The sequence below is a fragment of the Rana temporaria genome, chromosome 11 (genome assembly GCF_905171775.1).
Source record: "Rana temporaria chromosome 11, aRanTem1.1, whole genome shotgun sequence".
Taxonomy (NCBI): domain Eukaryota; kingdom Metazoa; phylum Chordata; class Amphibia; order Anura; family Ranidae; genus Rana; species Rana temporaria.
The window spans coordinates 105,009,180-105,021,769 of record NC_053499.1 but is presented as its reverse complement, the minus strand read 5'-3'; the positions used below and the strand labels follow the sequence as shown (position 1 = coordinate 105,021,769).

General features: G+C 45.4%; 1 protein-coding gene across 7 annotated transcripts in view; it reads left to right on the top strand.

Annotated features, from left to right (window-relative positions):
• DUS2 (dihydrouridine synthase 2) overlaps positions 1–12,590 on the top strand; it is a 901,714-nt gene that overhangs the window by 764,467 nt on the left and 124,657 nt on the right. For all 7 annotated transcript variants that reach the window (XM_040328788.1, XM_040328789.1, XM_040328790.1 and 4 more), the window contains one exon: positions 1,227–1,348. In XM_040328788.1, the coding sequence (XP_040184722.1) occupies positions 1,227–1,348 (122 nt within the window). The remainder of the gene's footprint in view (positions 1–1,226; positions 1,349–12,590) is intronic.

Sequence of the window (12,590 nt, the reverse complement as noted above, 5' to 3'; positions counted from 1 at the left end):
TAGTTTTAAACTCCAAATATTTCATCAACAGCAGGATTGTAAAAATAAATAAAACAAAGTAATATAAAAAATAATGGTTTAAAAAATATAAAACAACACACACATTTATGTCCATGGCGGTGCACATGTATCCGTACCTGGATGCAAACTGAGCCCCTCATACATCTCTATACCCATGTAACACTTTGGATGTACAGTTACCTGCATACAGCTGTGGTGTCTTTGGTTTGTACAGCCTGCTGCCACTGATTGTATGCAAACACCTGTGACTTCTATGTGCAGAAATATTCTCCTTTTAATATTATATCTATGACCATTTGTGGCGGTGTGATTAAGAAGGACTGAAAATATTGGGGTATGTTCCTGAAACTCATTTGAGCTGAGGAAACTATTTGGATAAGTGTCTAGGGGGTAGATTCACATAGATTAGCAGATCTTTAGATCCGCGTAATCTATCTGATTTACGATCCGCCGGCGCAATTTTGTGAGGCTAGTGCAGTATTCAGAAAGCACTTACCTCCAAACTTGCGCCGGCGGATCGTAACTCCCCCGGCGGAATTCAAATTCCGCGGCTAGGGGGAGTGTACAATTTAAATTAGGCGCGGCCCCGCGCCGATTTAACTGCGCATGCGCCGCCGGCGAAATTTCCCAGTGTGCATGCTCCAAATGACGTCGCTAGGACGTCATTGTTTTCGGCGTGAACGTAAATTACGGCCATCCGTATTCGCGACCGACTTACGCAAATTATGTAAAAATTCAAAACTCGGCGCGGGAACGACGGCCAAACTTAACATTAGCTACCCCTCATATAGCAGGGGTAACTATCCGCCGGAAAAAGCCGAACGCAAACGACGTAAAAAAAAAGCGACGGCGGGCGTTCGTTTCTGAATCGGCGTATCTCCTCATTTGCATATTCGTTGCGACTAAAACACGAAACGCCACCTAGCGGCCAGCGGAAGATTGCAGCCTAAGATCCGACGGTGTAAGTCACTAAAACCTGTCGGATCTAAGGGAGATCTATGCGTAACTGATTCTTATGAATCAGTCGCATAGATCCGACCGTCGAATCTCAGAGATACGACGGCGTATCAGGAGATACGCCGTCGTATCTCTTTGTGAATCTCCCCCTAGGTGTTTTTCAACATTATAGAATAAGTCTGGCTAAATGTGACTTTACTTCTGCTAGTCTGATTTTGTTGGTTTTTATTTTTATTTTCTTTAATCAGGCAGTGCGCTATGATAACCATTACACCAATACAAAATACTGCTTGTGTCAAATGTTACGGGAAAAGCTAGAATCTTCTCTGGGCAAAAAGCTTCATGCTGCCCAATCTACCAAGGAAATTTGGTAAGTACACTGTTTTAAAAGTATTATACTTTACAAAATAGCAGATGGAATATGCCTTTGTAATGTGCATCAGCACACCATCATGTAGTTTTTTTTTTTTGGTAGAGCATGTGGCATGGTGATTTACAGTCAGGAGATTGTGGAAAATGGGGGAAGAGCATTGTCACCCCATAACACAAAGTGCCCAAACAATTACCTTTTTGTCCGTATTTCCAGCTATTATTTTCATCAAAAAAATTGTGTTTTACAAATATATTAAAACATTTCCCAAGTGACATGACCATGGGAAAACCTATACGGGATGTTTTTTTGGTTGAGTTTACATATAGTATGCTGTAACAAACTTTGCTTGAGTTCTGTGAATTGCACGTGGGTACATTCTCTTATAGCGGTGGTTCACCCTAATAAAACATTTTTTTTTTATAGCATTAAATTAGGCATAGTAGATTCCGACTCTATAGAAGATTCCGACTCCCCGCGGGGAATGGGCGTTCCTATCAAGAGGGAGGATGATTGACGGCCGGCTATGGCACGTCACGCTTCACCGGAAATAGCCGAAATAGGACTTGGCGCTTCACGTGAAGAGCCAAGACCTGTTCCGGCTATCTTCGGGGAGCGTGACGTGCCATAGCCGGCCGTCCATCATCCTCCCTCTTGATAGGAACGCCCATTCCCCGCGGGGAGTCGGAATCTTCTATATAGGATTGCACAGTGAGTACCGGGCTAAACAAATCAATACAGGCATACTGTAGCTTGCGCTACTATGCCTAATTTAATGCTAAAATGTTGTTAGTGTGGGTGAACCACCGCTTTATGAGCCCTGCCCATATTCACAGATCTGTATTCACACTAGAAAATCATTTTTAAGGGCCCATGTCTGTCTGCAACAACTAATTGATTGCTAGCTCTTCAATTGTTTAACACATTAGCTACTTTTTTTTAATTGATTAAAAAATTAAAGATGTTTTAACCCCGGGTAATGAAAGTGCATCGAGCAGTTGTTGCTAATCATCAATTCAAGAGCTGCCTTTTCTTTGCATTACCACACTGCATTATTTGAAACCAAGAATGTATAAACACTGTGCACCCAATACAGCTTCACCTTAGATTTACTGCAATCCCCTGCTGTATTCCAGTATACACAGTTTTTCAAAAATAATATCAGATCTATAACCTTTGGGTATAGTTTTGTAAGAAATTGCCCATCTGAAATGTACACATTTCAGATGTTGAGACAGAATGCACAGATAGATGTTTTCAAGCAATTATAGCTTCAACACTTTTTGGATTTTTTGGGGTTAATTCCTTTTTATGTCAAAGGGAAGGAGGGAAAGGAAAGGTACCAAGAGGCAGAAATGCTGGCAGCATCAACAGGAACCACAGAACAAGATATGGAACTGTTTAGTCTTTTCTTAGTTTATCAGATATGAAATTAATTTATTGATTTTTTATTTTGTTCTGGTAGTCCTTTTGATCCAGGCCTGAATCGGGTTAATAAAAGCCATCTGGTCAATAGAGTCGGCAGACATGAAAATCCTCTTCTCAGCCACGAATCACAAATTACATTGGCAAGAGTGCACACTAGTACCTAGAGCACATAATAGGCCAGCTGCAGTCAGGGGTACATCCTAGGAACCCAGGCCCAGATTTTCATAGGACTTACGACGGCGCAGCGCCATGTACGCCGACGTAAGTCCTAATCTGAGCCGTCATATCTATGCGACTGATTCTTAGAATCAGTTACGCATAGATATCCATTAGATCCGACAGGCGTAAGTCTCTTACGCCGTCGGATCTAAACTGCATTTTGTTTTTGACCGCTAGGTGGCACTTCCGTCGGATTCCCCGTCGAGTATGCAAATAAGCTAGATACGCGAATTCCCAAACGTACGCACGGCCGATGCAGTAAAGTTACGACGTTTACGTTAGGCTTTTCCCGCCGTAAAGTTGCTCCTGCTATATAAGGCGCCGCCAATGTTAAGTATGGCCGTCGTTCCCGTGTCGAAATTTTAAAAAGTTACGTCGTTTGCGTAAGTCGTCTGTGAATGGGGCTGGACGTCATTTACGTTCACGTCGAAACCAATGACGTCCTTGCGACGTCATTTGGAGCAATGCACACTGGGATATTTTACGGACGGCGCATGCGCAGTTCGTTCGGCGTGGGGACGCACTTCATTTAAATGATACACGCCCCCTACCCGCCGAATTAGAATTCCGCCGGGTGATTTACGCTACGCCGCCACAACTTTACAGGCAAGTGCTTTGTGAATAAAGCAGAGGTACGCCCAATGTACCTGAATCTGGCTCCCAGTGTCCATAGTATCATCAATTGTAAGCATTTTTGTGAACGCTTTGCCATCCCCGCCCATGTTTGCTTGACCAGGAAAGGGACATATTTTACAGGAAAAATAAGTATATAGAAAATATTAGGCTACATTCATATGAGCAATTAGCACACTCCGTGATTTCCAGAAGAAAGAATCTGTGAAAATCCTCAGCTGGAATGACAGGTCTGTGCAAAGAGCTGCAATGCAATGAGAAACTGATGGTGGCCGCATCTACTCCTGACTGTTTGCACAGCTAGTGATTACCTACAGTGATCATGACTGGATGCACACATAATGTGTCTAGCCATGATCACTACAAGTTATCACTGGCTGTGCAAACAGTTACGCATAGCTGTGGCCACCATCAGCCTGTGATTGCATTGTGTGGGCTAAGTGGCCCTTTGCACACACCTGTCATTTGAAACGCAGGATGTACACAAGGGTAGAGATAAAAAACAGGTTCAGTGGTCCCCATAGTGTACAGTAGTATTGAAACCAAACCCTTTATTAAAAAATTGTATGTTGCACTCACAAAAGCAAGTAGGAGACAGGCGGAAGTAGCAAGATTCACGGCCCCGGGGCTCAGCATCCAACCATGAGGGAAGCCAACAGGGGAAAGCCAAATTGCTGGTGAAGGGTACCGATTTTCGCTGTATATAAGCTGAGACTCCTCAATCCAATCGGAAAGCGGCCACGATGACCGGGAACGTCCTCCACTGCCTGGTGCTGATGTCACTCAAGGATCATGCACCTCAGAGAATGTGTGTTCAGGTGTATCTGCCTCTTCATCGCATACTTGCCAACTGTCTCGTTTTTAATGGGACAGTCCCGTCAAATAGGACCTAGTCCCGGCTAATTTAGCCTGCCGGGACTTGTCCCAGCTAGTGGGGAACGCAGACCAAAACAATGGCCGCCGCAGCTGTCCGCGATCCGTCCGCGATCCGTCCGCGGCGCTGAATGACTGAATCGTGACTGTTATTGTCATGTGACGTCGCGTGTGCGCCGCTATGTATTATGGGAGTTGTAGTCTGAGGCCCCGTACACACGATAGAATCCATCCGCTGAAAAATCCCAGCAAATGGGTTTCAGCGGATAGATCCTATGGTGTGTACACTCCAGCGGATCTGTTTCCGCGGATATTTCTCCCCTGGGATGGATTCCAGCAGATCGAATATTTGCTGACATGCCAAACAAATCCATCTGCTGGAATCCATCCCAACGGATGGATCCGCTGGTCTGTATAGACTCACCAGATCCATCCGTCCGAAGGGATCCCCCGCATGCGTCGTAATGATTCGACGCATGCGTGGAATTCCTTATATGACAGCGTCGCGCACGTCGCCGCGTCATAATCGGCGACGGTGCGACACGTCATCGCCAGAGGATTTCGGCGCGGATTTCAATGCGATGGTGAGTACACTCCATCGCATTAAAATCTGCTGAAATCCTCGAGAGGATTTATCCGCGGAAACGGTCCGCTGGACCGTATCCGCGGATAAATCCTCCCCGTGTGTATGGGGCCTGAGAGTCTCTGCGGCCGTGCGGGTGCAGTGAGATACTTCTAGAAGTTAAAAAAAAAGAAAAAATCTGCAAAATAAAAGAAATTAAGTTTGTGCATGAATATGAGGCCTATACATTTAATGGGAGATACCACAATCATATGTTAGGGCAGGTTCACACTTGTGCGATGCCAGACATTGCATGTAATTTGCAGCGCACTGCTGTTCACATTACATGCAATGTCTGTGTGGTGTGACTTTTTTCTGTTCGGACCACAATCGGATCACATGTGTGTTCACACATATGCAATCTGATTTAAGTCTGAACTGTCAGTTGGAAGTGCGATACGCAAGCTGAACTGGGGGTGTCGTTAACATATAATGACACTCCCTAGCAGTTCGCATATGGCAGTATGAACTGCCATGCGTGTCGGGTGCGATGCGGGAACCCGCAGTGGATTCGCAGGGTTCTCGCATTGCACCAGTGTGAACCGGGCCCAAGAAATATTTTTTTTTAGTTTACAAAATGCATGCATGCAATGACAGTTGATAAGGATTAACCGCTTGCCAACCGCTGCACGACGATGTACGGTGACAGAATGGCACGGCTGCGCACATGGGCGTCCAGGTATGTCCCCTTTAAGATGCAGAGCCATTGGTCGCGAGCGCAGCGGCATGTTCGAGACTTGGTTCGGGAGCTTAATAGCTGTGCTGCAAAGTGTCCCTGGAAAAAATTTTCAAATGTTGGCAACTATGTCATCGCGTGATTGGCTATGGCTACCCACTCATAAATAAGTGAAAAGTAACTTGCCAATACAAAGCCTGTGGCTGGGAGTGCAAAAGCAGCACACTCAGGAGCTCCAAGGACTTGTTGGCAATTTAACCATATGCATACCAAATTTTTTACCTGATATCATATGTAACTGGCCTTATACAAGATAAAATGTGTAGGATAATACAGAAGCTTTTATAGGTGTCCATTAACCCTTTCACTACAAAGTCCGTCTGGACAAACTCGGGCAGTTAGTACACACCATTTTATTTGAAAAGAAACAGTCCCCCCGGGATACCGGGATGACTCATACCACATAAAAGGTACGCGCGACTGGGGAGGGGTGGGAGGGAGCACTTCGCCTGTTGATCTGGTCCAGGGGGAAAGAGGATGAGCCCCATAGCAGCTGGATCTTTATAGGCTTACCTGGGGCTTCCAGTACATTCCTTGAGATCCTATTGGACCGAGCACACCTGTAACATAAGACTGTACATATATACAATTAAACGGACCTAGCTAGCACTAATAACTACAGGTGTGTGCTGGCCACATTCTCAAGCAGGTGGGCCCCAATTAGTGCCCTCCTTTTACATGAGACTGTAGGGCACACACACACCAGCACCCATCCTAATGACCTATTATAACTAATAAATAAAACACATACACCATTTAATTCTTATTTGGCAAATATATTGGTCGCGGTACCTTTATTGGTTTAACCATCATAACAAACAAATGTATTTATTAAACTCACCATTTCAACTTATAGAATCACCAAGCTTCCTGCCCAGTTATTACAAACTCGGGCAGTCAGTACACACCTTTTTTTTTTTTTAAAACAAACAGTCCCCACCAGCCGGCTTGCCTCAAGTCCGGCCCACCCCCACCACTGCGGCCATTTCAATACTGGATTGTAAACCAAGGTTAAATAAATCCAAGCCTATTTCCGAAAGGTGAACCCCATCAGATCTGTAGAACCCAGGAACACCACCCTCCAGATCGACATGCCGATAAGATAAACCACCAATGGTGGGCATGTATTTCTCCATGGCCCTATTTACCCTTTTCCTCATCCGCTCCATCACCCTCCTCATGTTAGAGGAGGGTCGTGCCAGGCGAGGAACTATCTCTGAGAAAACTATGACCGTATTTGGGGAAGTGGCATGAAATCTGAGCAGATCCTGTTTGATCAAACCTAAAAGATCTAAAGTCCTGAGGTTTTCTAAATCGTTACCTCCCAAATGCAGCACCAAAATAGAGGGAGGCGGCCAAACCTGAAATAAACGTGATAAATGAAAATATAACTGATACCACTGGAGGCCACGCAATCCTTTCCAAAGCAAACTGTAGGATTCCGGCTGTAGTGATAAATTCACCGTATATGGACGATGAGCCGCTCTCTTATGTGCCCAGTGTATGAACGAATGTCCCAGAATCCAAACAGTGCGATGCAAATCTGGAAATCAAGCAAACAATTTAGGTCTTATATATAATTTAAAACAATCCGACCTCCACCTCCCCATTTCTCTAATAAAAGACTCTTCCATACCCCTTCTAGCTGCTTCTGAAGCCGCACCTATCCGGAAGGAATGTGAGGAAAATTTTAAACCTTGTAATCCTAGCAACCCCAGGCATTTGTTGAAGACAAAATTAAATTGGTATGTGGATAAAGGTGCTAAATTATTGTGTATAAGAAATTGGCCATTACCTTGCGGTCTTACCGTCAAAAATTGACGAACCATGGATACAGGACATACCACCTCATTGATCTGAGCCCGTAAAGTAATCCAAGAACCTTTACCACACTGATCTGTCTTTGAGCGTTGTAGCCAAATGTGCACCACAGAACCTTCCACCACCACATGCTCCGAGCGGATGCCCAAGCCACCATATTTGGAATCCGGTACCAATTCTGAAATCCGGAATGCTCCAAAAAAACGCTATTACAAAAGCTGTTTTAAAAAGCAGTGCTTTGTAATCTGAAAAAACACACCATGTTAGTCCCGGCACACAGACCGGACAGTATGTCAAGCGAAATTGGCCTTCTGTCATCTGCTACAAAGGTTCTCCTTCTGTAGCCTTTAATTGCCTGTTTTATTGAAAAATATGACATGCATGATGGCAAACCTTTAAGCCGACAGAAAAATGAAATACCCACCAATGATCTTACTAAATGACTGCAGGAAAAACCGTCCTCCATGAGATACGCTACAAAAGCTAGCAGCCCGCCTTTCGACGGCGTATCGCCATTGAAACCTGAATTATTAGCAAAAACCGTCCAACCCCTCCAGGAGGCCGAATAGCCTGCCCATGTCTTGGGCGCCACAGAACCCTTAATCGCCTCAGCAGCCAAACTCATACTATCAACCATTAGTGATCCGGGCACCTGGCACGCATCTCGTCTGCCTCTGGCAGCAAGCCCCGAAAGCGGTCCATCTAAAAATGTGACAAAGAGTCAGCGAGCGTTTTAAATATACCAGGGGTGTACTTGGCTTTTAGCCAAATATTATGTTTTAAACAGAGAAACACTATTTGTCGTAAAACTTTTACCACCCATAATGAGCTAGATGAAAGACAGTTTACAGCAAATAACACACCTTTGTTGTCAGTTTCCACTAAAATATGCTGATTCGCAAACGACTCACCCCATAATTCCAAGGCCACTAAAACCGGGAACAGCTCTAGTAAAACTATATTTTTAGTAGCACCCAATTGTATCCAAGAATCTGGCCAAGCTGCACAACACCAATGGGACCTCCAAATAGCTCCAAAACCCTTGGAACCTGCTGCATCTGTAAATAATTTTAAATCTGGGGCGAACACAAAATCCTTTTGAAAAACCGATCTCCCATTGTATGATTCGAGAAACCTAGACCATACACGCATGTTTTCCTTCAAGGAACATGTCAATCAAATGTGTGCAAACAGGGATTTTTATACCTGCAGTGGCCAATGAAAGCCTTCGCGAAAAGATGCGACCCATCGGCATGATCCAACATGCAAAAGTCAAAATGCCTAATTAGGACTGCAGCTCTTTTAACAGTACCTTTTTTCTTCTGCATAAAATGTGCCAACAAGAATCTTAATTTCTTAATTTTTGCCTCAGGCAGGCTGAATTCCATCTTTACTGTGTCAATATGTATCCCCAAGAATTCCAAAGAGGAAACCAGTGCGCACGTTTTTTCTTCCGCTAGTGGTACGCCAAAGGCCTGCGTCAAGGACTGAAAAGTGCTCAACAAGTTTGCACAACACGGATCTTCAGCTGGACCAATAAATAAAAAATCATCCAAGTAGTGCACCACACTGCACCCCTGCTTGAAAACAAACTATCCAATGCAGAAATGTGGAGAAAACTTCAAAATAGGCACATGATAAAGCACAGCCCATTGGAAGACATTTGTCAAAAAAGAAACGGTTGTCAAATTGAAAACCCAAGGAGTTAAACGCCACAGGGGAAATGGGCAAAAGACGGAATGCTGACTTTATATCCGCCTTAGCTAGCAGAGCCCCAGGACCACACAACCTGATTTTCTCAATTGCCTCTTCAAATGTAGCATATGAAACTGAACATAAAGACATGTCTATGTCATAATTCAAAGATTGCCCTTTAGGGAATGACAAGTGATGGATTAAACCAAAAGAATTAAGTTCCTTCTTTAACCACCCCTAGTGGTGACAAACGGACATTTTTAAAAGGGGGAACCCCAAAAGGTCCTTCTACCCGCCCCTCACTAATTTCTTTCAAAATCTTATCTCTTACCACCTGGGGATAAACTGAAACTGATTTCAAGTTGCTTACCATCTCACACCCAACTCCCGTAAAGGTAGGTAATTGAAAACCCTGGGAAAACTTCAATGAGGGCATGAGCCTTCTCCCTGTTTGGATACAGGTCCAACCATGAGCGCATTCTTTCCAGCCTCACTGGAGTGCAGGCCTTTGGAAAAAATATTTCTCTGCCCAAGTGTGGATACGGCGGCATTATTTTTAAAACATTTTGCTACCGGATGCGCACCAGCACAAAATGAACACTCATGCCTATATTTACAAGAGGTGTTCCAACGACATTGCTGTTCATTAAAAGCGAAACAACAACCCTTCCTATAATTAGCTGACATATGTGGAACGGCAATGCCCTGCCTAGGAGCAGGCGGTTTCTGAGACACCATTAAGTTGAGCCACAGGCCCACATCCTTCATGCCCAACTTGAGTGAGGGGTGGATAGCCAATTTTTTATGAAACGCTTCGTCATAAAAGAACCATCCTAACCCCCCAAATTTTTTATAAGCCTCCAGTATGTGGTCTAAATGCTGGAATAACCCACCGCATAAATTTGGGTTTTTCTCAGCCATCACACCTGAATAAATAAAAAATTCCTGTAGCCAATTGTGAAATGATCTAGGCGCCTGCCTGCGTCTATCCTCCTCTTGTTTCTCCTCCTGTCTGTCAGTTTTAAAAAAACAGCTCTTTGTGTATCGGAAGAAGGGACAAGATTTCTATGAAATCCCCTTTTCATATTTTTTCTTTCACCTGACTACTTAAAGGGGAGGTTCACCCTAAAAAACATCTATGTACCATCCCATCCAGCATACTAGCGTCAGCTACAGTATGCCTTTTTTTTGCGCTGTATTTACTGTTTAATCCTTCAGTTTATTTTCAGACTCCCGCGGGGAGTAGGCGTTCCTATGAAGAGGGGAACATGATTGACGTCCGGCTATGGAGCATCACACGTTCCGAAAATAGCCTGACTAGGTCTCGGCTCTTCACGGCGCTATACGGCACCTGCGCACAGACTAGGAGCTGACTGCGAAGACGCCGTATACAGCCGTGTCCTATTTTGGCTATTTTCGGAACGCGTGACGCGCCATAGCCGGACGTCAATCATGTTCCCCTCTTCATAGGAACGCCTACTGAGTCTGAAAAGAAAGTGAAGGATTAAACGGTAAATACAGCGCAAAAAAAAAGGCATACTGTAGCTGACGCTAGTATGCTGGACGGGATGGTATATAATTCTTTTAGGGTGAACCTCCGCTTTAAGTGATAGCCTAAGGGAGAAACTTCACATGGCATAACATCTTTCATATGAGTTTCTGGAAGCCTCTGATCGATTAATGACATCCCTGCAGTGGTAACAGTAGAAACGGGCTGTGACACAAGCGAATTAGAAAAGCCAGAAACAGTAGCAGGAGAAGCAGATACTATAGCATGGGAGGGAGCAGCAGTGACAGGGTTAACAGGAGGTGAAAGATATTTCACCAGGGAAGACAGGGAATCCATAATAACCTGTAATGGTTGTGTTTGGTTACACTCACCAGCCACTGGGGGTTGTCCTGCTCCCTGCTGAGACACTCTATCCAGCAATACACTCTGCACTGTGTCCTCAGGGCTCCGTGTCTTTTTAGCCTGGCCGACTGCTGGCTGCACCTGATCCTTGGCAGCGCTGAGAGGCCTGGAAGCTTTTGAAGGGGATGGCCCCCCTTTTCCTGCCTGCGTCGTGGGCTTCTTCGGACTGCCTCACCGTCCGCCGCTTGCTGGTGACCGCGAACTGGTCCCCCTCTTTACGCCTGACCGGCTGCCGCATCCCGACTGGCTGCCGCTGTCCTCCATCCGTGCTCCAGCTGGGCTGGTCCTCCTAGTCGCCATGCTTCGCCGTGGATGGCACTCGACCGGCAGCTCGTCCACCCACTGACCCGTGCTTCTTCTCTGTGAGGTGGAACTCCCAGCTTATTCGTCCTCCTCGCTCCCGGTGTCAGGTTCCAGCCATCGACGTAGCCAGGCTTCACCTCCCTCTTCACTGGCTTTACCTCCCTCTTCACTGGCTTTGTTCAGGAACAATTTCATCAGGGATTCCATCATGCAGGTAAGCAGGTTGTAGAAAAATCCGGCAGCACTTCGCCTGTTGATCTGGGGGGGAAGAGGATGAGCCCCATAGCAGCTGGATTTTTATAGGCCTACCTGGGGCTTCCAGTACATTCCTTGAGATCCTATTGGACCGAGCACACCTGTAACATAAGACTGTACATATATATACAATTAAACAGACCTAGCTAGCACTAATAACTACAGGTGTGTGCTGGCCACATTCTGAAGCAGGTGGGCGCCAATTAGTGCCCTCCTTTTACATTCAGCTAAAATGACAACCCCCCCATCCTCCGCCGCCTCTCTACCTGTCACTTGCTGCTTCCTCCCCTCCTGCACTGCCTAAAATGATTGCTCTGTCCCCCCTCCCCCACACTGTCATCTGCCCACTACATCTGTCCCCCCAGCACTATTTCTTACCCCCCCATGTTTACTATGCCACTGTTTATGAATGAATGAGAGACAGTATTCAGAGGCTTCCATCCATTCTTAAGTATTGCAGCTGAGCCTGCAGAGAAAGGGGCTGAACACTTCAGTCCTTTTCTCTGTCTAAAAAAATAAGACATAGATTTGTTTAGACCCCTGATGTCTCTCCAAAGACACCCCTCCCCAGTAAAAAAAATTTAATAAATAAAAATCTAGCAAGGCCCCTTTCACATAGGTACCGCCATGGGACATAATCTGCTTGTTCAGTGGGGGATCAGTCTGCTACCCCCCCCCCCCTTCGTCTCTGGTCTGCTGTGTAGAGCAGAGATAGACACAGTCCCGCTCTTCTCCTCTATGGGGA